This window comes from Malaya genurostris, chromosome 3, assembly GCF_030247185.1.
Source record: "Malaya genurostris strain Urasoe2022 chromosome 3, Malgen_1.1, whole genome shotgun sequence".
Classification (NCBI taxonomy): domain Eukaryota; kingdom Metazoa; phylum Arthropoda; class Insecta; order Diptera; family Culicidae; genus Malaya; species Malaya genurostris.
This window is the reverse complement of record NC_080572.1, coordinates 107,847,428-107,869,613: the sequence shown is the minus strand read 5'-3', so window position 1 is coordinate 107,869,613 and position 22,186 is coordinate 107,847,428. Positions and strand designations below refer to the sequence as shown.

The window sequence follows — 22,186 nt, the reverse complement described above, 5'->3', positions numbered from 1 at the left end:
TTCCATTAATCTGTTAAGCAACCTATCACATTATCAATTGATTCAGAAGGTTCAAAGTGATATCCAGGAAGAAAATTTACGTTACCAGCATCTAATTAAATACATTCCGCAAGTAGCTCATATTTCAACCATGATCAATTTTCATAGGAGAAGAGTTATTGCTCGTGATTTGGTTCATTCTGATCAAAGAACCACGAGTAATTATCATGACTTCATGAGAAGATAAAATGATAGGTTCCATGAATTTGAAAGAAATAAGGACCGATGATGCCACCAGAGTGAATTCCGCACCAAAACTGTACACTTATTTTGATGAAATGGTGTCTCGAAAACTTCATGAGGAATACTCTCGCTCCGAAAATGAGAATGGTTTTTGTTTGAGGCATAAATGCGCTTCGTCAGTGAACATAATTTTGTGGTAAAAAAGCGGATCTTCGATCAACTTATCTAGCTAATGACAATTTGCGAGCAAGGTGCCCTCAGGCGAGTCCTCATTGAATTTTGTACACACAAGTAAAAGGAGCATTGCGCACCCATACAATTGACATGATACGTTCAATATGATGCCGTGCGATGGCGTTGCTGAACTAAAGATTGATTTCGCTCTAAGTTGACAGGGTCTGCTGCATCCCATCTTCATTCATGTTTTTCGACTTTGTGATCCAAAAAATAAGGAGTGTATCGAAAATAAGCTATCCACATAAATTCGTGTTGTACGCATGTATTTGTGATAGTTTTTATGCTCAGATCACAGCATGCTGGGCATTTGGCTGTCAACTTTCTATTGTTTACTTGTTTATGCGGTTGATAGTCTGCGTTTTCAAAATGTCGCGTATTGAAAAGGAAGTGAAAATTAAGGTTCTGGACACATGGCTTAGTGAGAAGGGTATTACTATGCGAAAATTGGCGAAGCGATTTGGAATTCATCATGCCAGTGTTAAAACCATCATTAATAAGTTTGGGGAACACTATTCTTTGGATGAGCTACCAGCAAGATGCAGAAAACCCGGTTCTTTCAACCCGAAACTGGACCAGAAAGTGATATCTCTAATCATGAAGAACAAATCAATGTCAATACGTGATTTGGCCAAAAAGTAGGAACAAGTGTCGGAATGGTCCAGCGTATCATGAAGCGATCACTTGAAGACCTACAAGAAGCTGATAATCTCGAAACAAAGTGTAGAACAGAAGAAGCGAGCTGCAACAAGAGCCCGGAAATTGTATTCGCGTTTTCTTCAGTATCCGAATGCATGCGTTTTGATGGACGATGAGACTTATGTAAATTAGGACTCAAAAACCCTTCCAGGTCCACAATACTTTACTGTCGTCGTTGGGGAGGTTGTGAGCGATGCGGACAGGTCGATTCAAGTGGAGAAAGTGGGTCGAAAGGTACTGGTATGGCAAGCAATATGTTCCTGTGGTTTGAAGTCAACCATTTTTTACACTACCGGAAATATAAATGCAGAAAACTATCGATCTGAGTGTTTCCAGAAGAGATTGCTGCCTTTATATAGGAAGCATAGTTCACCTCCACTGTTTTGGACGGATTGAGCGCTCGCTCACTATACCAAAACCACTCTCAATTGGCTTGTGGAAAAGGGTATAAATTTCGTTGAGAAAAATATCAATTCATCAAACTGTCCTCAGCATCGACCCATCGAACGTTACTGGGCAATCGTGAAGAGGGTCTTCAAGAATACTGGTAAGGCAGCTGGGAACATGCAGGAGTTCAAAAAATTGGGCTCAAGCGTCCAAAAAATGCGATGCAACACTTGTCCGGAACTTGATGAAGAGCGTTCGATCAAAAGTTCGAAAATTCGTGATGGAATAACTTAAGTTTCATCCGGTTTTCATTATGCTCAAGTTTAACCTCGTACAATAAAGGATCAATTATTAGTTTGAATAAAATATCGTTTTTTATCATAATTTGGAAAAAAAATTCGTGGATAGCTTATTTTCTATACACTCCTTACCTCTTCGCTGAAAAATTTAACCAGGTGGAAAGACGAATATGGGTAGATTTTATTTCACTGTGCAACAACAATACGTTGCTGCCAGTTCGTGCTCGCATCTCAGCCAACGCAGTCGAAAATCGTTTGCGGTCGAAGCAAAAGAAACAAAGACAATACAGTGCAGTGAACAATAGAGTGTACGGAATGGTCAAATACGATTTAACAAAGCCTGAAACTTGGCCAACAAGGCCAAATTCAATTTGTATAGATTTCAAGCGTTGCAAAGTTAGACCAGCAGCAAAGGAAATTGAAATCTTACTTAAAGAACGAATGCATCTAGACGCTAATAATGTAACTGAGATTCAATTCAACAAGGCGTCTAACTGTGTGTACATTATGTTTAAACGTGAAAGCGATGCAATTGCATTCGCTTCGGTTAACAACGAGGTGCACAGCGTTGAGTGTGACAACATTAAATACAAAATTTCTGTGCACATGGTGGACAATGCCATACAAGTACGCGTGCATGACCTTCCCCCGCAGTCCACCGATGAGTATGTTCGGGAAAGTATGTCGCAGTACGGTGAAGTTCTTTCCATCGAAAGGGAAGTATGGCGGAATTTTTTTCCGGGTATCCGGAATGGCGTGCGAGTGGTACGTATGCAACTACGTAAAGCAATTCCATCTTACATCATTTGTAATCAAGACGGGAAACATCCGTGTAAAACGCTGATTACGTATGAAAATCAACTGGTTACATGTCAGTTTTGTGAACAACCTGCACACTACGGTAAACCTTGCACTGAAACTGCGAAAAGAACATCTTCAACAAAAGACAAGGTCAACCGTTCAACAACGAAAACTAGTGAGCGTAGTACTCCTGTTTCACCATCAAACCAACCAACAACTGCAACCAATGTACAACAAGGCGCTCCTACAGCAACTAGCAACGAGCTCAAGACTGCGAACAACAAGGAAAACGAAAAGAAGACGGAAATCAACAACAAAACAACCGATGCGGCAATGGAGGACGAGACGAGCCACGAACAAAGTGCCCCTCAACCCTCGCAGGAGGGAAATGGAAGCTCTTCTCCTCCTAGAAAAAGAGTGACAACGAGATCCACTTCGAAAAATTATTTATTTAAAAAATCGGCTAATTCGGCCACGTAAAGCTTGTACGCAAATAGGCCTGAATTAAAAACATCTTTTAAATAAAAAAAAAAATACGTTGCTGCCCTCGGCATCTTAGAGCTAAGGCAGTGTGCCTTATTAAATATATCATTGAATAAAAAAAAGATCACGTTGCAATCGTGAATGAATTCCCGCAAGCCTAATGGGATGCAGAATATCCATCAATTATCCATTCACTATTTGGACTACTTTTCAGAGAATCTTGGAAAATTCAGTGATGTACATGGCGAATGGTTTTCTCAAGAAATGACGTTCGTTCGTTCGTGTTTTTTTTATTCAAAATTCAATTACAAATATTAAAAAATTAATACTGATTGCTCAAACGAGAAATGATTTCTTCTTCTTTGAAACGACGAAACTCGAGTAAATATCTTTAAAAATTATTCATACAAAAAATAAAATAACAACATAAATTAAAATGCTAAATAGTTGAGTGTTGTATACTTCTAATTACAACAAACTTTGGCTCAACTGTTGGATTTTATTTAGAAATGTGAATAATCCATATTGCACACTGCGTGAAGGATCTGAAACCCGAGAATTTATTATCTATTAAAAAAACAATAGCATAACTTGTGCAATTTTTGACCGATTTTAACAAATGATGCATCAATTTCATCATCAACAAATACTTTTTTTGAATATTACTAAAATAGGAATATATTTGTTTCGCTATAAACTATGGTCAAAGCTTAGAGGTGAATGAATAGAAATACCCAATTTTCCATTGGTAATGCCTTCCAAAAACGTATAAATTTTAAATATCGTAAAAAAAAGTTTCCGAAATTGCCTTATAATAACGTGAAAAATCTGAAAAATTCGTTTTTAAATATTTTATTTTTTTTAAATAAAAGAAATTTGGAGGGAACTTAAAATATAACAAGACTATTTTGATGCATTATTCGACCGTATCTGCAACCTTCACACCTATTTAGCGTGACTTAGGCAGTTCCGTCATGAGGTGGAGTGGAACACATGACTAATTAAATTTTGACTCTAATTTGTCGCCTAACAAAGCTTAGATGCATCGTTGTTGTTAGAGACTGATTAAAAACAGACATTTTTTTAATTCAATGGCAGAATAGTCCCACATTCTGGATAAATAACTAACTATGCTCCTGATTTGCAGGCTACTATATGTTCGTCAACATGAACCAGCATGCCAATGATAGCGAGAAGAAAACCCTGGTAGGACTGGCCAGCAACGCCATCATGAACAGTGTGATATTCAATCCTCCTCCGCTGGTACACAGCAACGTATCCTCTCCGTACCGCAATTCCTGTGTGGTACGTATTCCGTCATACGTCGACATATTTTGACACTATTCATTTGTAAAAATAATCATTTGCTTCCCAGGTCCGATTCTACGTCCATCAGTATGGGATGAATCCAGGTAGCATCAACCTTTCGAGTGTAGAAATAAAAGAGAAAGAAAACGTTACCACGACCCTGTGGTGGAGCTCAAAGAACCTCGGCGAAGATTGGGTCCGAGAAGACATTGTCCTGCCGAATATTACAACAAAGTAAGATTTTCACGAATACGATTATGATTTTAGGAGGATTCACATATGTTTCATTGTTTCATTCAGATACTACCTTCAGTTCGAGGCACGCATGGGGATGCGTATCTTTTCGGATGTAGCGATAGATGATTTTTCGTTGAGTCCGGAGTGCTTCGGACTAAACATACCGGCTGACCATCTGCAAGGTTATAATTACTGGGATCCGCGGATCGGCGGAATTAAACAGCCACACAAAGACTTTGTCGGGAAGTCATGTAAGTTTTGTTTTTGTGATTCACGGTTTTGTACAATATAAAACTGTTTGGTTTTGAAATAGTCATTGAGCTCAACACATGCGGTGCCAAAGGACAGCAAGGTCCAACTCCAGCTGATTGTCTGGTTTCGTACAACAATACGGAGGCATTTAATGCTATCCACGTGATTGATAGTCATCCCTTTAAAGGTATCCAAGCTTGGAAAGTTCCTAATGAAGGTTACTACACGTAAGTTTAAAATATTTCTTTCGACAAAACCTGAATGCAAAAATCCTTTAACGTTTCTATTATGTAGAATAATTGCCAAAGGAGCAGGTGGAGGACTCGGTTCAGGTGGAGTTGGATCGTCCCGGGGTGCATTGGTTCTGAGTGTACTCGAGTTGCATAAAGACGAGGAAATTTACATTCTCGTTGGTCAGAGTGGAGAACATGCATGTATTAAATCTATGGGATATCGAGACGAAACTTGTGAGCCCAGGAATAAGCAATACTCAAAGGAGATGTACACCTCTAAAACGCAGCAAGTGAAGAATACGGTGATTGAGGACGGTGCTGGCGGAGGTGGTGGAGGAACTTACGTGTTTTTGGTAAGCCTAATTGCATTTCAAAACATGTACAGAACTTTATGGCCAATATATTTCAGCTCAACTCCGCTAACACAGCGGTACCGCTACTAGTAGCCGGAGGTGGCGGAGGTCTTGGTGTCGGACGCTACTTAGATGAAGATATTCAACATGGAAAGAAATTTATTCTAGGTAGAAAAGACGTATCTGGCACAGCACATTCAGATCTTGCTCGTCATGCTGGTCCCGGCGGAGGTTGGCGTGCTCAAGCCGATATGGGTCTGGATCCGAAATATGGAGCTTCGTTATTGGAAGGAGGCCGTGGAGGTTTGCCTTGTTATCCACCCCGAGGAACACATGGACAAGGCGGATTCGGTGGTGGTGGAGGCGGATGCGATTCTGGAGGTGGCGGCGGAGGCTTTTCCGGTGGTGATACAATGATCAATTCTACCAACGGGCAAGGAGGAAGCTCGTTTCTTGCGTCCAAACGAAACGTTCCGGAACTTTCGATGGAGAGCTCTGGGGCCAACAGTGGTCATGGAGCGGTACTGATCATCCCCGCTATCCAAGGATGCGGATGTGATTACCGATGCGTTGCGCTAGATGAGTACCGGGCTACAGTAGGATGCATTTGTCCCGATGGGTGGACGCTTAAACCTGATAATTACACTGCTTGTGAATGTAAGAGAGTACATTATCAAGTACATTGAGGCAGCTATTAGTAATACGCAATTATTTATTTGCAGTACAAAATGAAACACTAGAAATGAAGTACCTAATCATATTCTTTGTGGCCATTGTGATAATTTTATGTGCAGCACTGGCTAGTCTAATACTCATTTTATGTAAGTGTCAATGCAAAAGTGATTCGAACAAAATTACTTAGTGATGTTTCTTTGGCAGATAATCGCTACCAACGCAAGCGGCAAGCCGCTCTTCGTCACAAGATGCTTCTTGAGCAAGACTTGCAGTTGAGCCGCTTGCGCAGCACTACTGATGACACAGGTCTCACCAACTTTAATCCTAATTACGGTTGTGACGGTATATTGAACGGAAACGTTGATATCAAGAGCTTACCACAGGTGGCTAGAGAAAGTTTACGATTAGTCAAGTAAGATTTACGCAGTTGGTGTGAGAAAACCTTTAATTATTTATTCATTTATCTATTCAGAGCCCTCGGCCAGGGAGCTTTTGGTGAGGTCTACCAGGGTCTATATCGACATCGGGACGGCGACGCCGTTGAAATGCCAGTAGCGGTCAAAACTCTTCCGGAGATGTCTACCGGTCAGGCAGAGTCGGATTTCCTCATGGAGGCGGCCATCATGGCCAAGTTTAACCACCCAAACATCGTGCACCTAATAGGCGTCTGCTTCGATCGTCATCCGCGGTTTGATTTTCAAATCTTTAAACTAGCTCAAATATAATCTATGTGTGTATTATTTTGCAGATTTATTGTACTTGAACTTCTCGCTGGTGGTGATCTGAAAAACTTCCTTCGGGAAGGCAGAAACAAACCGGTAAGCTATGATTTACATTTATTTTTCATAAATCAAATTCATAACCTATTTTATTTTGCAGGAACGTCCATCTCCACTCACGATGAAAGATCTGATATTCTGCGCCTTGGACGTGGCAAAGGGCTGCCGCTACATGGAGAGCAAACGTTTCATTCACCGCGATATAGCCGCCCGCAATTGTCTACTTAGTAGCAAGGGTCCCGGCCGGGTAGTGAAGATTGCCGATTTCGGGATGGCTCGCGACATCTACAGATCGGATTACTATAGGAAAGGTGGTAAAGCTATGCTACCTATCAAATGGATGCCTCCGGAGGCTTACATGGACGGTTTCTTCACTTCAAAGACTGACGTGTGGTCGTTCGGTGTGCTGTTATGGGAGGTATTCAGCCTCGGTCTGATGCCGTACACGGGACTGCCAAATCGTGATGTAATGCAACTGGTCACCGGAGGAGGTCGTCTGGATGCTCCTCCCGGTTGCTCTAATGCCATCTATCGTATTATGGCCGATTGCTGGAACCCAACACCGGAGGAAAGACCAACATTCTCAAATCTGCTAGAACGATTGACAACCTGTACTCAAGATCCGGAAGTCATGAATGCACCTTTACCAAGCTTCTTTAGGCCACCTTCGAATGAACGAGACACCACGATAATGCGACCACCCGGAAACGACGACTTCTGCTTGCAGGTTCCGAATTCTTCAGATTATTTAATACCATTACCTGGACCACGTTCTGTCGCGGAGCGATTACTCAGCGAAGCCACTGGGGTGACAATCCCCGACTCAATGGTAACCTGTACCCCGCCAAAAACTGCTTCCCCGAGAATCATGAATGGACCGGTACAACCGCAAGAAGGCAAATGCTGGGAGACTTCTTTCATACGAGAACATCCCACAGTTATTAGTTCGGGACCCGCCATACCAACACAGAATCCAACATTGCTGGTGAACGAAAATGGACCCCTTGATGTTCCCAGATGTCCTCCAGTGGTGAGTTCAATACCTGTAATCCTCAGTGTTTATTCTTTATTTCCACCCATATTCTAGCCCGATAAGCTTATATCGCTGGACACTCCACAGCAAACTCCTACGAGTATTCAGCCACCGATTTCCTTCAGCACTCCGATAACAAACTCTCACGGTGCTTCGATTGTGGTAGCTCCAACCAGCATCGCCGGTGTAAACCACAACGGTATGATGGCGCACTGCAACGGCAACGGTGGTAACGGAAATGGTGCAAGCAACGGATGTCACAATGGCCATAGTCACGTTGCACTTCCGCCCCCTGCTGCATCGGTAGATCAAATCGAAACGGCGAAACTGCTCAATAGTATACCACCTCCGATTACACTGGATCCGTCGACGCTAAACAAACAGCAAACGGGCGTCGTGGGAGTGAGCGGAACGTCCTACGCCAATATTCGCATGATCAACACGAACAATTTGAATAATGGTGATCACGGTGAGAAAATGGTCAGTGGAAGAGGTAATGGTGGGGGCAGTGGGGGCACTGTAAATAACAATCATCACCACAGTAATAGCAGCGGTAGCGATAAGAGCAACGACACGAGGCCGACCGCGTTCACGATACAGACGTTCAGTGATCGGTACATAAATCAGGAGAATCACTCGGAGATTAGTTGTTAGGATGGTGAGAGATTAAGAAACGTTCATGGTATGGTGAGGTGGATTGGATGCTCGACTGGCGGATTGTTTCGAATCCGTATTGTTGATGGCTTCGTTCGATGGTTCTGGTTGACTTCGATTCGATTGACAACAATTTTGGCTCTGAGAATGTCAAACAAAATCTAATAACAATTTAATAAACGAACAAACTGCGCACCCAACAACAGAAAATGTATGAATAACTAGTCCTAACTGTTTTTGACTAGTTATTTATTTTCTTTTCAAATAAATCCATCCAACACGGAAAGTGCATGTTTCATAGCTTTATGCATGAATTGAGTTCAATTTTGGCAAACAAAAATTACGTTCTCTTTGACAGTTGTCATGAGAAAGGAAAATGTTAGTTGTTTTGTGAGCTGTCCAAATGATGATTGTTTACATTGTTTATAGAAAATAGATACTGAATTTGCGTTTAGTGTTGTTTAGATGAGGAAGTTGTTTTTTTTTACCTATAACATACTATATTTAATAATTTAAACAGCTCAAAAGTATATTTTTAGAATGACTAATTCTATTTACTAATACATTTATTCACGATTTAACTTAATACGTGAAGTGTAGTTCAAATTATTTTAGAAGTATGCTTATACATTAACTTTAATTTCATGATGCGGAATACGAAAGTTTAGCCCGTCTGATAAACTACCAACATTTAGTTTAAGTCATATGATAGCAACATTATATTATTATCTAGTATGCCATAAAACCAAGCAAATATAAAATGTTGGGTGGGTAATGTCAGAGACGTTATTTCAAACTAACGTTGATACGAATAAAATTAACACGAATTGCATAACTGTAGAATTGCTAGTTTTTTAGTTTTAAAATATTGACTTTTCTTTTTCAACAGACTTCGCAATCGATTCTTAACGTTCAGAATCATTGCATGGTTAGTACTACAATCCTACTGATACAACGGTGTCCTTCCAGGTCGAAGTTCGCACATATGACAACTGGCTTGTAAGACTAGCGCCCTATGCGAGCCACTGAGGGCGAGGTGCTAAGTCTGGTGAATATGGTGGATGCGATAGCAATTCGAATTTCAATTCATGAAATTTTTTCCATCGTAACGATCGATTGGAGACAAAAAATCATCATCCATTTGGCAAACATTTTTTTCCTAATCGATTGCTTATGCAATATTGTGAATACACTTACTTTTGAAATCTTTACGATGCTAGTTATCTCATGCATCTTCTCTTGTAGATTTTCCATAACGATGGAATTTACTTTTGAAACGATTTCCGGAACAACAATCTCATTTGGATGACCAGAGTGAGGTTCATCGGCGGTGTTTGCAAGACCGTATTTCAATTCTGTAAATCACTCAAACAATGGTTGATTTGCTTGGAGAAGAGCCTGGATCATGCTTACCAAGCCCTATCTCTGCTTGTGAAATTTTTCTACATTTTTTCTAATTTTGCAGATGTAGCGTTACTAAAAGCACAATAACTAACACACTAATAAACCGAATGTCGTAAATATGTTGATTGATGTCATCTGAAGGATGCCTCTCTTGATCGCTAGAGGAACTTTTAATTACTGACGCCATCTGTCTGTCAGACCAGAGACTTATTGACCAACCGGTTGGTGTATCAGGTCTAATCAGTAATATCCGACTTTCGTGAAAGAACAACTCCTGAAATAGCAAACAGAACCAATCTACTCTGCACTGATTTAACTCGGATGAGTTATGAAGAAAGTTGAATTCGAATTTGCACCCCGCAACAGCGGTCTTTTCGAAATTCGTAAATCATTCAATCATTTCGCGAAAAAGCTGAAACAATCTGTTGTGCTTTGAATTTTAAAAATATTTGTTTTATCGATGACACTTGTGATAGTAGCTTTAAGTTGCAATATAATTATTGTTTTGTTATGTTCGTTGATGTTTTTGCCCGTTTGTGAATGACAAATGAAAATGGGGTTTTTCTCCATTCAAATTGTAGATAAATGAATAAATTTAATGTGGGTACTATTCGACAATTGTGCGAATGAATTAGCAGTGAAGAGAATTCAAGCATATCTGTGAGATAATTGTCTTACAAATTTTTAGCTTACCTTACAAAATACAGAAAACCTTTTCAGAAATGAACTTAATATTATCATTAAAAGCCAATAATTCAGCGAGAATATTTCTGAGCTCCTTGATAGATATGACTCCCTTAGTCATGGCTCCATCAAGACAATAATCGCATCGAATGGACTGTATTTTTCCATATGAATGTGATAATGAAATATTTATCAATATTAAAGGTAATTTGGTTAACTTTGTGGAGACCATTGTCCAAAAACATTGAACTTAGCTTTGCTGGCTAAATGGTAGCCTCAGTGCTTTATTGTTTTCGGTATAACTTAATATGCTTTGATATTGATATGATTGAAAATCAGTGACTCCAGGGGGCTAGTCTGCGGGATTCAGGATAAAGCGAAAAATTATCGTTCTTTAGAGCACAGCTGTAATTTTCGTCTAATACACTATTCAAATTAGTTCTAGAGCCTAATACTTGATTGAACTTGATTATTGCAAATTTGATTCAAATTTACTCAAAAAGCTTCAGTTGGACTAAGAATGAAATTATTTTTGTCGGGAACTAATTGAAAACTATGTAACTCAATGGCCAATATACACATCTTAGATAATTTAGGTTTTAATGAAGATGACAAAAACAATCTTAGCTCATAAAGCACCTTCAAGAATTCAATGAAACTGTCGCAAACCCCTGACATGTCCAAGAAAAACCAAATGATGTTCAGAACCACTATGAACGAATAATATTTGTACTCTTAAAAGGGAACAGGGGAACGATTGCTATTTACATCCCAAGAATGTTTAGAAAAAACATTTTGTTTCTCTCTGCTTTTGACGAAAACGATACTTTTACTATGCGATTGAGATTCCCAATGTTTTAAGCGGTAATGCCATAATTAAGCATCTTATTATTATATACTGTTTATTCAGACCCGACTTTAGTCTAACTATGCTCGTTCGCCGGGTAAGAACTCGCTTCGTGCACGGAGAGTTCATACAACAAGTATACTGACAAAGAATTCATGAAGCATTTCACGTGTTTCGATCAAGTCAGTTATATTGGGATAGCCAAAAACAGGATTGGAACCAGTGCCGCTTTTACGGTCCTAGGGAGCCCCGGACAGAATCAACCGAACAAAAAAAAGACATTCAGTTAGTTAGGAGCATAGAAAAAAATCTTGACCCCGGGCCCATTAACTGCTTGGAACAGTGGTTACGGTGCTACTATTTCGATCAGAACAGATCCTTGTGCTAACTTCAGCCAGTTAAAAATACCGACACCGACACTGCACTGGCTATCTAGGGTACTCGAAAATACTTGATATGAATTGCAGAGCTGCCTGATACTCGAAGGATGGTTCAATGTTCTCCTGACTATCGTTGCTTTTGTAAAATGCATCTTTTTTCAGACTATTCTAGCAATACACAAAATCCTAACGAACACCTAGAACAACATAACCACCACATTGATCAATTAGCTTGCCACAATGGTAATCCTCGTCATGTCATGAACGTCCTAATGCACCATGGAATAGACAAAGAAGACTAAAAACTTATAACGGGTTTCAAGAGAACAGTAACAGAAATTATGACGAACTCATCCGGTAGTCGTCATCGGGAAAAGAAGAACTACACAAACTCATACGGATCTGTTTGACTCGATGATGAGGTACAAGGAAGCTAAGCTTCGCTAAGGGGAAAACAGTGGATTAAAGAATCAAACTGTAAAAAAGAATGATCTAGATAACCAGTAGTTTTTACATAAATGGATAAAAATAAGTGTGGTATAAGGAAAGATTTAGAGCATAAATAACTACTATTGGTGGTATCACTAATTTGATGAAGTATTTCGTAACGAAAAACTAGTGTACATATAGGTGATTTTATTTGAGAATGAAAAACGTGAAGAACAGAGTTGATGAGTTGATTTAGTAATATTTAGTGTATTAAATATTATTGATATAGAAATATTTAGGCCAGAAATCATAAATGCGAGAATAATTGTACGAGCTTGGTTGCAACCCAACAGATGTAAGATGCAAAACGAATGTACGGATACTAGCGAATCTCGGTAATGTTTGTTTGTGCTAATTTTTGTTTTGATATAATGTGTAACTGTTAAGCTGTTGTTTATTATGATGCTCAATTTTAACGAAAAATTACTAGAATCACGTCAACGTGACTCAACCGTTGTTTAGATATGCGGATTTTTAATTATATTACATTGTGCTCATGTTAATATGATTATGAAACTATATGCGAAAAAGATGTCAAAAATTGAAGAAATAGCTCACGCGATGTGGATTTGGTTTGTTTTTATTCTGCTTCGGTATCGATGACAAAACGCGAGCTCTCGCAGGTTTGACGTTAACATCAACGCTGATTTGAGCTTGGTCACTGTCATTAACTTGTTGGAGGCCTTTTCCATTCAGTGAAATTCAAGACTAGTCCATATTCTATAACTAACTTACGGCAAATACTTTTCTTTCTATTTATTTACATTTAGAATATGAATTCATATATAGCAGAAATTATATTATTCGTTTATCTTTAAACGGAATTTTGTGAATATGATCTCTACTCTTGAAAAAGAGTTGTTTTCCGTGCGGAGCACTGTAACTGACAAGTTCTATGCAACTGTTTTGAATCCGTTATCACTTACTCCGGTCCAGTGATCTTAATGGACCGAAACAACAATCTGTGATAACTTTAATGCTCGGTTTTGAAATAAATGCATTACTTAATTCATACGTTTACAGATGAGAATTTGTGTAAAATCGTAAGGCAAAAGCGGTGTAGTCCTAAAAAAATCAATTTAATTTATCTACAGAATAATAGTCCTAATGTTTTTCTTGCAAACGAAAATATGAGCACAATTCAAATTAAAGTAAATGTAAGAAAATGGCACAAGCGCAAGGCTAAAGTTATGATTCGCATACGATATTCTTGTGGCTAAAACCCATACGATATCATTATGAAAATCCATATATTTTTTGCCTGAGTGTAGTTCAATTGTCCAAGTTATCAAGCATTTCCGTCTTGATACTTTGTTCTCGGTTGTAGCAACAGGACGTGATTCGACGGATGATCCTGGAACGCTCGGTGTTTACTTTTTCTTCCCCAAATCTTTCTGTTTTTTCAACAAAAAAATGGCTCTCACTCATACAAAAATCTCGGAACCTGTCAATTTACCATCGTGAGTTGATGTTTTCCACCCAGCCCCACATACAGGATCAGAAAATTTTTCTGGTCTAAGATGCGTGTAGAAGTCATTTTAGTTGATTTAACTGAAGTTTACATCGATAAAGACACAAAAGTTATTATTGCAAATTGTTAATAGATGTAAAATTGTGACATAGTCGAAGAAATTACGGCAAGTTAGAATTTACGCCGAGCGTAAATCTCATTTTTTCGAAGAGTGTGCTCACTATTAATGAACTGGTTTACAGCAAAATATGAATAATTACTCTCATATTTTTTCGAAGAAACATGCAAAATTTCAGAAGAATGAAAGAACGGTTCAACAGAACTAGTTCTTTCGGTAGAACTATTCAATTCTGGGCGGTTTTCCAAAAAGAACAAAACTTCACAGGCTCAGAGTGTAACTTGCGTTCGGCTACCAAGTGCCGCTGTATGGCTTTACATGTATCAATTATACGTCAAGCGGATATGGGCTTCTGTGGTTCAGTCCATTAACTGACGTGCTATGTGATCAAATGTTTATCGGTTCAAGTCGCACTATTGCTTTTTTATTTCATTCAAACTCGTACAATTTTCAAATCACACAATTTACATGTTTTTGAATATAAATCTGTGTATATTGTATGTGTGTAACTTTTAAAATCAGGTTTGGTCAGTCTACGATGCGCAGGCCTGGCAAACCATTCTTTGTATGTTCCAGGTCACCTGTAAACTCATGAATGATCTGCAAAAGTCTAACGAATCAAGAGGTCAAATAGGGAAGTATTCTATCTTTGCTTTTGATTTTTATAGTAAAGGTATCAAACTTACATGTTATTAAACGTCTAATTGACCAAACAAGCCTGCAACTTTCTATGTCTATGGTATTGCGTCTACAAGTAAGTTTGAAGCATTTTTAGTTGTCTCACTAATTGTGCAATTATAAGAAGAATCAAATTTTCGACTATCATAAACCAAGAATTCAAAAATGAACTGTCATCACCGATAACGATTGTCGGTAATTATCGTTTACATAATCATCACTGAAAATGATGACGAAAATCGTTTGATATTGGTGTTGCGAAATTATCACATAATCCAGAATCACCGCTGAGTATGGGGAAAATCTCATCACCGTCAATATCACTATAGTGATGTTACATAAACTCTCACAGGATAATATATAATACTTGCTATTCAATGAGGCGAGTAAATCAATTTCAACCGAATATCAAAATATTATATGGGTGTTTTTGGAAAGCATGTTGGATGTTGAATATCAATGTTTGAAGTCTTTTTAAAATCCAAGATGACAGCTTTCGTCCAGTCAAAATGTCTTTTGAATAACAAATTGAATTTCAAAATTGTTTTTGACGACCATATTCGGCACCCATTTATCATATCCATTTCGAACATATTCATATTGTATAGTTTTTGAAGACTTAAATTTCAAAATGACAAAATGATATTCGACACCCATTCATCATATCCGTTCTAAAAAACACACTCATATAGTGCATAAAGATTTGATTGAAATTGGTTTTCAAAACCTCTCTCAAACCACTGAGTATAATCATGTTGTAGTGAAACTCTCTGCATGGATGATAATTGTGAGAATGATTTTGAATGATTGTCATTATTTTGAACTGGATGAGATTTTGCTCATACTATCAATGAGTAATCATAATTATTATTGACTTTTCGGATAGTGATAATCCATGCCGAATGATTTTTATCATCGATGATATTTGATTATTTTTTATTTTTATGAAAATTTATAGTTCAGAAAAATTCGCGTACAAGCTTTACGTGGCCGATTGAGCCATGATTTTATTAGATAATATATTTTTTTTTACCATAATTTATTTAGTTTTTTACTCGTCATCCATTGCCGCGTCTGTGGTATCGTTGTTGGTTTCCGTTTTTTCTTCGTTTTCCTTGTAATTCGCAGTCTTGAGCTCGTTGTTAGTTGCTGTAGACGCGCCTTGTTGTACATTAATTGCAGTTGCTGGTTGGTTTGATGGTGCAACAGTTTCCGTTGTTGGGCGGTTGTCCTTGTTTTTGTTTGAAGATGTCCTTTTCGCAGTTTCAGTACAAGGTTTGCCGTAGTGCGCAGGTTGTTCACAAAACTGACATGTAACCAGTTGATTTTCATACGCAATCAGCGTTTTACACGAATATATCCCGTCTTGATCACAAATGATGTAAGATGGAATTGCTTTACGTAGTTGCATACCTACCACTCGCACGCCATTCCGAATACCCGGAAAAAATTCCGCCATACTTCCCTTTCGATGGAAAGAACTTTACCGTACTGCGACATACTTTCCCGAACGAACTGATCGCTGGTCTGCGGGGGAAGGTCATGCACGCGTACTTCTATGGCATTGTCCACCAAGCAGGCATGGCATTGTCCACCAAGCAGGCATGGCAAAAACACGTATCCGTTCTGCACGGTACTCACCTTCACTCATGAGCACACCACCAGGAGTATTGAATGCAACGCTTCGTGCCCGTGTTGAAAAAGCAAAGACCGAACGCTGCAGAAAATGCACCAGTAGCGGTGGTCGTGTAATTGCCAAGCAACGGTGTTTGGATTTTCGGGCAGCACTGAAGTCGTGTGTTTCCGATTTTGCCTTATACGTTGCTTGAACCATAATCCCCTATACTACCACGGTGTGACGAAAAATGCGTTTGAATGATTTATTCTTTTTTCATCAATATGCGTTTGATTGAATTCAATTGATTGACAATATAACCAACGCATGGGTGCTCTTCGGTGCCTTCGCGGAATTGAAAACACTCGGCTCCGGTGTTTAACAAACCTGAAAACACGCGGTTTCGGTGTATGCCGAAGCTTGAAACATCAGTGCCGAAAACAACACACCGCCACGAGCTTCGTGGCTTCGAACGCAATGACATTCTCAATACACGCGGTGGCGGTGGTTATATGAAGCACGCGGTGCAGAGCAGTGTTTCGACATGCCTGCCACCAAGTACACAGGGATTTTATATTTAACAATATTATGATCAACACTGTGCACCCCGTCATTAACCGAAGCGAATGCGATTGCATCTCTTTCACGTTTGAACATAATGTACACACAGTTAGATGCCTTGTTGAATTGAATCTCACTTACATCATTAACGTTTAGATGCATTCGTTCCTTAAGCAAGGTTTCAATTTCGGTTGCTGCTGGTCTAACTTTGCAGCGCTTGAAATCAATACAAATTGAATTTGGTCTTGTAGTCCAAATTTCAGGTTTTGTTAAATCGTATTTGCCTATTTCGTACACTCTATTGTTCACTACACTGTATTGTCTTTGTTTCTATCGTCTCGATCGTAAGCAATTTTCGACTGTGTCGGATGAGATGCGAGCACGAACGAAATATTTGATTATTTGATACTTTCGTTCGTATGGTAACGAAAATAAGTCGCCCTACGTCAAAAACAGTAATGAATAAAATTAGTCCGATCAAGTCAAATTTATATCCTGGGTATTGCTTAACATGAACAAGAAATTCGTTTCGTATTAGCGGTAATTTATGAAATCTGAGTCGAAAGAATGTTTCGTCCCTTGAGTTCATGAATGAATGGAACCCATTTCAACTAAAGTAAGGTATAAGAACTCTGCATTGATCGAATCAAGGGCCCTGATTTTACCTATTATTACCAGTATCATGTTTAATGATGTGAAAAATACTTAGGCCGTGGACCATTCAAATTTGACATTCGACAAAGTTTGACGAATCAAAATTTGTTCAGGTTTATTTTGCACTGCACATAAAATGATAGTGATATAGTAATTGAAACACAGAGAACATAAGAAAAGCATGACAATTTATTGAAACTTTTTATTGGTGTCTGTTCTTTGACTGAAAGTATAAAACTAAATTACACAGAAGAAATTGTTACTAAGAATCTGAAATTAGATATTTTTTTCAGATTCGGATCGGAAATAATTATCGATTTGTTAAAAATAACCTTGCTTTCGAGCAGGGCTATTTTTGACAACGACAAAAAATTGCTCGACTGTCAAATTTGAACTAGAGTTAAAAGAATTCGTGAGAAGGTCAACAGGCATAATTTTTTCCAACAAAATATGTGCGTCGTGATGTGCATAATAACAACCATCACTGACATTATGCCCCACCTTCGATTCAACAGTATACTTCGAGTTAAAATGCTATTTCAAAGATTTATCACAATTATTCAAACGAAATGTAGCGTTGGGAGGATCAATAATATTGGTTTCCAATTGTAAATACATGATTATGCAATTGATTTCTGATGCAAAGAATATCTTCTTTATCTGCATTTCTTCTATATCGACATTTCAAGGGGTATATTGCATCATTGTTATGAGTTGACCACTGATTTGTTGTGAGGCATATTATACGGTTGCTGGGACATTATGCCTAAGGCAAGCGAAAAAACTGTGAATGTCCTCGTTTTAGAAAATGTGTTTGTATCAATCAATTATCATCACTTCAACCGGGATCATTGAAAATTATGTTCCTCAGACGTATTGCAAAGAAATTCCTTTCACATTTATTTTCTCACTGATTGTATATTATATCTTAATGACTCTCGACAAATTATGATGTAGAAACTCAAAATGGTCGGGTACGCAAACTCCGAAAACCGAACCCAACCCATACCCGATTGAGGTTGAAAATCTGTTCCCATTTCCGACCCAAATCTGAAAAAAAAAAATTAAAGCTGCAATATGACCTAAAACCTAATAAACTCTAATACAAACTCAGCAGTTTAATACAAAAAATGTTGTTTCAAAATTTGTTTTTGGAGTTTCGCGGTATTCTTATTAAGTTTTTAAAGTGTTCAAACCATGAAAATTCAAGCGTCAAATATCTAAACCGCTATTTGGAATGAAGAAATGCAGCTGAAGAAGTTGGGCACAGATATTTTACACACTTACATATCGAAATTTTCTGAAGCAGAGCTCAAAAGCCTTTGGAATGTAGTGCCCGGACTCCACTTGTTTTGATGTTTGAGGATTAAGTTTGAATCCTTCCTCATATTGACAAAAATTATTTAAGCATTATGAAAAAATAATATTAATTTTTCTCGACATGGTTAAAATCAAAGAACTAAAAAATTCTTCATCGCAATGAATGGAATATGCCAACAATTTGATTAATGACAAATTTTAGTTCCAATGAATGCTTTAAAATATCGAAACTCATTTGCTCAAAACAAACTAGCAGCGAGAAGCTATTGATTTCATGACGCAAATACGTCTTTAAACCAAAACACTAGTAAGTGCGTAGCGGAACGCTATAAAAATTCAAAAGAAAAAGTGTTATTTGGCGAAACGGGAAAAAACAACAAAACCATATATATAATCAGGTTAGTGAACAGAAATTCTATATAGTTGCTATATAACTCAATGTATGACAAACCGATGGGCAGAACTAATCTAGCGATAAGCAGAATATAAAGCATAAGCAACGAAATTATTGTAACCTTGAAGGCTAAGGGGATCTGAAAGTCGTAATACTGAAGTTAATGTAAACTTTCACACCTCCAAAAAAATAAAACAAAGCAAATAACCGTATTTGACATGAGCACTCAAACCGATTAAACAAAAAAAAACAACTACATACAGGCTGGTTTACGAGCTGTATCAAATATGTGTTAAACAGAAATAAATACAAGTGCAAACGCATAAATCAACAACTTTTCACACTTTACTGGATGTTACATGATTAACAAAAGTATGCATAGTTCAGATGTGAAATAGAACCTCTCATTCAAGGCGCAAAGTATGAACCGGAAACAGGAAAACAAAAACCACAACAAACCAACTCTATTAAAATAGTCAATGTGTCTTCGTGATGTAATGATAAGCCTGTGGCGCAACATTCACTCGTTTGAAGTGAGCAGAACTATTACTAGAGTTATTTTTGTACCACAAAGAGTATAAGCAGAAACACACCTACATTTACGTGAAACAAGCGAAACGAGCATTGTAAAATAAGCAACTATCAAAGCAAAATAGTCAATAATCAGGCATTTATCAGAGAATCCATACAGAAATCATCTGAGCATGCTGCTCAGAAATGTCACATTCACAATGATCATAATACAACAGAAAATAGCATATTGAACAAAATTATTCAACACAAAACAATGCTTTTATAATTAGGAGAAAATTAATGCGTAAGCAAAATTTGTACACTAATGAAGATTAATTTTGATAGAATTGTACAGGATAATCAGTTTATTAAGAGCAGCACGCAGAGTATGATAGATGAGATTCAGTGTAGAAATACGCTGCACAGAATTGATACAAAAGCTAGATAAAAACGCCAAATTGGACAAAACGAAGCGGGAGTGTATTTTTATATATGAATGTAAAAATAAATGACATTTGAGAAACTAAACCTGACAGCAACAGATAACTGTAGGAAGACATATGTTACCAACTTTTTTACCGAGTAAACTAAAACATAAAGCTTATTATAGCGAAGGACGTAGTCACGTGCTTCAGAAGCACAGGCGCAAATAAGAGTTCTCCTCGGAGCAGATCAAACGAGGTAATGTTAATAGTTCATAAAACTAAAACAGAATAATGAGAGCGCTAAATATTGTATTACTAGTAGGTCTAATGCAATTTTGATAATTTTAGTAAAATTTTCAACAACTTTTTTTCTTGTATCAAACATAAATGAAAGTGGCTGAAAATGATGGCAATGCCACTAGTAGGGATGAAAGCAAGAAATCTTAAGTTATTTCTCAAGTGAAATGAATCACAACACACACCCGTCTTAATACGGGAACACGTTAATAACGGAACACGTTGAGCAATTGTTCCAAGTTAAATAAACCTAAACCACAAACGGAATGTAAGAAAATGCTTTAATTGATATATGTGTATATACAAGATGATGTCATGAAATGGATAAAGAATAAATAAATAAAATCAAGCAAACAAAAAGTGTAAGGTATAAAAACCAACAGAATATTAATGTTATTTATTTATTGATATTTATGTATAAAACAAAGAAAACGAAAAACACAAAAGAAAAGTGAGACAAAAAACAAAAAGAATGGGGAGTAGAATGTAAACCATGCATACACATAAACATACACTCGAGAGATGAGCAGGTTAGGTCAAACAATTGTTATATACAGTGACAGCAACTGGGAGAGAGTGAAAGAGAGGATTCAAATGAAACCGTATCATAACTGACTATTAAATAAACAATGACGATAATGTGTTTTATATTTGGAAGAAGAAAATGAAAGAAATTCTATCACTTTTTCAACCAATCCTGGAGCATTGTTTTCATATTTTTAATTAGTTCCTAATTAATATACGGTATTTTAAAGTAAACATCCCAGGCTTAGTGTGAAAATAACTGTTTTCGAAAGTCACTGATGGATCGGTTGTCATGTCGGTTAAAACAGAAGAGTAAAAAATCGCAAAATAAAAAAAATTATTCTATATTTTATTCAAGTGTGCATAATTTTCTTTTAATAAAATTTTTTTCTTCAGGCCAATTTGCGTACAAGCTTTACGTGGCCGATTGAGCCATGGTTTTATTAGATGTCACCCTTTTTCTAGGGGGAGAGGAGCTTCCATTTTTATCTTGCGATGATTGAAGGGCACTTTCTTCGTGGCTCGTCTCGTCCTCCATTACCGCATCGGTGGTATCGTTGTTGACTTCCTTTTTTTCTTCGTTTTCCTTGTAATTCGCAGTCTTGGGTTCGTTATTAGTTGCTGTAGACGCGCATTGTTGTGCATTAATTGCAGTTGCTGGTTGGTTTGATGGTGCAACAGGAGTACTGCGCTCACTAGTTTCCGTTGTTGGGCGGTTGTCCTTGTTTTTGTTTGAAGATGTCCTTTTCGCAGTTTCAGTACAAGGTTTGGCGTAGTGCGCAGGTTGTTCACACAACTGACATGTAAACAGTTGATTTACATACGTAATCAGCGTTTTACCACTCGCACGCCATTCCGGATACCCGGAAAAAAATTCCGCCATACTTCCCTTTCGATGGAAAGAACTTTACCGTACTGCGACATACTTTTCCTAACGAACTGATCGCTGATCTGCGGGGAAGGTTATGCACGCGTACTTCTATGGCATTGCCCACCAGTACACAGGGATTTTATATTCAACATTATCATGATCAACACTGTGCACCCCGTTATTAACCGAAGCAAATGCAACTGCATCTCTTTCACGTTTGAACATAATGTACACACAGTTAGACACCTTGTTGAATTGAATCTCACTTACATCATTAACGTTTAGATGCAT

The 22,186-nt window shown here is 37.9% G+C and overlaps 1 protein-coding gene across 2 annotated transcripts in view; it reads left to right on the top strand.

Moving 5' to 3' along the window:
• LOC131439094 (tyrosine-protein kinase receptor) overlaps positions 1-21,138 on the top strand; it is a 66,023-nt gene extending 44,885 nt beyond the window's left edge. For both annotated transcript variants that reach the window (XM_058609706.1, XM_058609705.1), the window contains exons 6-17: positions 4,273-4,430; positions 4,501-4,667; positions 4,734-4,921; positions 4,984-5,149; positions 5,217-5,508; positions 5,565-6,165; positions 6,231-6,329; positions 6,388-6,595; positions 6,656-6,871; positions 6,932-7,001; positions 7,063-7,992; positions 8,050-21,138. In XM_058609706.1, the coding sequence (XP_058465689.1) occupies positions 4,273-4,430; positions 4,501-4,667; positions 4,734-4,921; positions 4,984-5,149; positions 5,217-5,508; positions 5,565-6,165; positions 6,231-6,329; positions 6,388-6,595; positions 6,656-6,871; positions 6,932-7,001; positions 7,063-7,992; positions 8,050-8,649 (3,695 nt within the window). In that variant the 3' untranslated portion in view covers positions 8,650-21,138. The remainder of the gene's footprint in view (positions 1-4,272; positions 4,431-4,500; positions 4,668-4,733; positions 4,922-4,983; positions 5,150-5,216; positions 5,509-5,564; positions 6,166-6,230; positions 6,330-6,387; positions 6,596-6,655; positions 6,872-6,931; positions 7,002-7,062; positions 7,993-8,049) is intronic.
• The last annotated feature ends 1,048 nt before the right edge of the window (positions 21,139-22,186 follow it).